Source organism: Centroberyx affinis, unplaced genomic scaffold, assembly GCF_046629955.1.
Source record: "Centroberyx affinis isolate AG114_WGS23_722 - 3 ecotype Tasmania unplaced genomic scaffold, CSIRO-AGI_Caff_v1 ptg003363l_1, whole genome shotgun sequence".
NCBI classification, from domain to species: Eukaryota; Metazoa; Chordata; class Actinopteri; order Beryciformes; family Berycidae; genus Centroberyx; species Centroberyx affinis.
The window spans coordinates 1-4,257 of NW_027281356.1; the positions used below are offsets into that span (position 1 = coordinate 1).

General features: G+C 44.0%; 1 protein-coding gene across 1 annotated transcript; it reads left to right on the top strand.

Moving 5' to 3' along the window:
• Positions 1–546: 546 nt before the first annotated feature.
• LOC139660690 (ubiquitin carboxyl-terminal hydrolase 32-like) lies at positions 547–4,257 on the top strand (the record flags this gene model as incomplete). The annotated part of the gene is made up of 4 exons (XM_071538889.1): positions 547–772; positions 2,620–3,056; positions 3,622–3,714; positions 4,063–4,257. Coding segments are annotated over 4 exons (930 nt in total), but the record flags the coding sequence as incomplete, so codon positions are not given.

Here is a 4,257-nt window from a genome sequence, read left to right on the forward strand (position 1 = left end):
TGTAGCTGGGTCATTACTAGGGCTGTGCAAAAAAATCGACACAGTTGAGTATTGCAATATTTTTTTCCATGATACTGTATTGATTTTCCAGCCCCTCGTATCGATACATTAAAAAAAAATGTTTCATGTTTTAAACGGATTTAAAATGTCCTTAAATTTCCCTCAGATCCCTTAGAATTAAATAGTTCTGACTCAAGTTATCAATATAATGTGATGCACATATTAGACTACCCAGGTGGTACACAGTAAGTTGTATTTTCAGCTCTATTTTTAAATTTTCAGTAAATTATGTAGAGTATTGCAATGTATCGCAATATGTATCGTGATACAATCGTATCATGAGGTCCTTGCCAATACCCAGCCTTAGTCATTACTGGCATAATTATGATTTTTGCCCAGAAAAACCGTCGGTAAACAAAAAATCTTGAGCCATGGGATCTTTGTATAGAGCTCTGCACATTCAGTTCACAGCAGCATAAATGCATTAAAGCATTATGTTGTATAGCAGCATTCTGCCATGTTATACATATGTCTTCCGCTCTCCAGATCGTCCACCTGAAGCGCTTCCAGTTCGTGAACGGCCGCTGGATCAAGTCCCAGAAGATCGTCAAGTTCCCGCGCGAGAGCTTCGACCCCAGCGCCTTCCTGGCCCCGAGGGACCTGGAGCAGCACTGCCTCCACTCCCGCAGCGAGGGCGAGGACCTGCTGAGGGTCGGCGAGGACAACCTGTCCTCCATCTCCGCCCCCGCCGGCTTCTGCAACCTCCCCAAAGGTCAGTGCCGCAGATCGGGTTTGAAGCCCGGCGCGTAGTTAATGCAAGGTATGCATACGCCGAGGCTTTGATGGCACCTTATTTTCAGTGGTTTGGCTGTGGCGGGCGAGCATCAAGTTCAGCATGTCACCTTTAGCTGCACCACACATGATATCAATCTGATAATAGTCTTTGAAACAGCTAGGTGGAACTCTTGGACGAGATGATAAAACTGTCTGTGCTCCATTTCATCATCATCTTCAAGAGCGAGCAGAGCAATCTCTAACTTTCTCTTCTCCTTTTTTAATTCAACAACCTCATCCCCTTTGTTACTTACTAGGTCATCTTGCTAACGCTAATTAGACACCTTGTAAGTTGTCAAACTGTGTGTCGCATAGCAGCGGGGATGATGCAACGCTCCTTGTGCCCTTTTGAGCTGCTTTGCATTTGAGCAGGAGAAAGAAGCCTCCTATGTGATTACGGCCTAATGCGAGTTACCAAGCTGTCTGGTTAGATAGTGCAGGCACTTCAGCAGGCCTCCTTGAGCCTGTCTGAGGTTATAAACCACTTATCCACAAGGGGGACGCAAAGACGCTCTGTCTGGAGCGAGTGACCCCGATCAGGGTATTTAACATGGCTACTGTAGAGGAATATGTGTCAGCATTAAAGTTTGACAACCTCCTACATCAAATTGTCCCCTGGTTACCCATGACAACAACCACTGTAATGTGGTGCATGGCTGTATGCCATAATGCCCTTCAGCCAGAGTGTCCTCAGACTGTGCCTCTGCCGTTTTCACATCGGAAACAGCCACTTGTTTGTTTGTAGCAGTAATTGCAGGGCCTCTACCTGAAACACATGAATCTGCAACATGCGTTAATGTCTCATTGCAAAATTTGGACTTAACATTTTGCTATGCAAGAACACCAGAAATGCCCCTTGTCTCACCCTTTGCATTGTTAGTATTCAACCCCCTAAATTTATATTTAGGGGGTTTATGAATCTAGATAAATATATGCTATGAATCTAGATAAATATAAGACCTTGGCTGCTGGACTCTGTGAAATAATACTACTGGACTCTGTGTAGGCTTGACTCTGTCAAGGACTATGTGGACTCTGTGCAATAATACTACTGGACTCTGTGTAGGCTTGACTCTATCAAGGACTATGTGGACTCTGTGCAATAATACTACTGGACTCTGTGTAGGCTTGACTTTGTCAAGGACTATGTGGACTCTGTGCAATAATACTACTGGACTCTGTGTAGGCTTGACTCTATCAAGGACTATGTGGACTCTGTGCAATAATCCTCAAGGACTATGTGGTACTTTTTATTGGCACCTTTTATTCATTCATTTATTTATTTATTTGACTCTTTGCTTTTAAGTAATTTTGATTTTTAACCCTGTGCATGCTGCATTACCTTCTTTTATCATGTATTGTCTCTAATCTATAGTTATATGTTAATACAGATTGTGTGAGCTACTGGACACCTGAATTTCCCCAAGGGGATGAATAAAGTATCTATCTATCTATCTATCTATCTATCTATACACAATATGAGAATATTGCATATAACATAAAAAAGAAATATATGCAGTATGAAATGGGTGGAAAAACATAAACGTATCAATATATATGTAGTATGTAACAGTGAGAGGGAAGTAGGTTCAAATACAGCAGATGTGAATTAACAGCAAATATGGGCAAATGTGTGTCTTCTCAGTAGCATCCACATTCACATTATGCGCTCATGATGCCATGTAATGCCTTAGGAGCGTGACTTCATGTAACCTTCTAAAACAGCAGAGCAGCTGCTTGCCCAGCTCAACAGGAAGTGTCTTCAACCCTGTGGTTTCCCAACAGCCTCGCCCGCCTCCAGCAGGAAGTCGGCGCCCTCCCTCAGCCGAACCGGCAGCCCCTCCGGCAGCCCCAAGCCCGGCGCCGGGGGCCGCCGGCCGGGCCGCCTACGCCTCCCCCAGCTGGGCAGCAGGCACCGCCTCTCCAACAGCAAGGAGAACCTGGAGGGGGCCGCCAACCCCGAGGCCGAGCCCCGGGACGGCGCGGCGCAGGCGGAGAGCGGGGAGGGGGGCCTCGCCGCGCCGGGAGAGGCGGCCGCTACGGAGGCGTCGTCCTGCACCGAGGCCTCAAGCAGCCACTGTGATGTGATCCTGATGAACGGAGACAGCAACGGGCTGAGCTCAGACTGCAGCACAGAGAGCAGCATGGACCCTGACAACTCACTGCTACAGCACAGAGACAACGTCTGTCTGGACGCCATGTACAACCTCTATGCAATATCAGTAAGTACCGCACATCATACATTTATATTAGGTTCCAATATAGAAGGACTCTTGAACGGTAGTGTAGCCTACTCGTACCTGTATCTCCATTTTATTGCTTTCTTGTGTTTCGGCACACACTTTTATGTAAAGTTCGATTTGTTTTTAATTGTATCTCTGTTTTGTTTGTGTGTTTTTAGTTGTACCTGTTTACCTCATATATTACCTTTTATTCCTATTTTCTATTTTCTATATTTTTCTAATTTATTTTTGTTTTTCTATCATTCATTGTGGTGGTTTCACATCACTGCTTTTGGGTTTTATTGTATGTAAAGCACTTTGTAAACATTGTTTTTAGAAAAGTTATACAAATAAAGTTATTATTATTATTATTAAGTACACACAGAAAAAATAGGATCCTTTTTATTATACTGCTGATTCGAAACATGTTATATGTCTTTGTAGATTTAGATTTAGCACAATTTCCACAGAATAAACAAGCAGATAAAGCTACAAAAATGTATAGAAATGTATCAGGATGGTCTGGGACTTGGCCACTGTTCTGAAGCCTCTTTTGTCTCCCCAGTGCCATTCAGGAATCATGGGAGGAGGCCACTATGTGACCTATGCCAAAAACCCCAATGAGAAATGGTACTGTTACAATGACAGCAGCTGCAAGGTAAGAGACCGGGGTCACATCTTCTAATTCAGGACATAAAAGGAAAGATCCACCCTAAAAATAAAAACAGCTTATGGTGGTGTACCTTGCATAGGAAATCGGTAACTGTAGACAAGCCAAATGGGTACACCAAAAAAGTAAATTACAAAATCACTCCTGGAATGCATTGAACATCACAGATTGATGAGATTTAATGGTGTAAGAGAAGCCAATGGTAGATTTTTCCTTTTTTAAGATTCCAGTTTGAGCTTGGATTTGATTTTACTCTTTCGAGACAAACATTGTAACTGCACGCTTCACGTTCTTTGACCATATCCGACAAAACACCCTTGTGGTCTTCCTCCCCAGGAAGTGCACTCCGAGGAGATCGACACCGACTCGGCCTACATCCTCTTCTACGAGCAGCAGGGAGTCAATTACTCCCAGTTCCTGCCAAAGACCGATGGCAAGAAGATGGCCGACACCAGTAGCATGGACGAAGACTTTGAATCCGACTACAAAAAATACTGTGTCCTCCAGTGATTTGCACATCGTCTTCCGTTG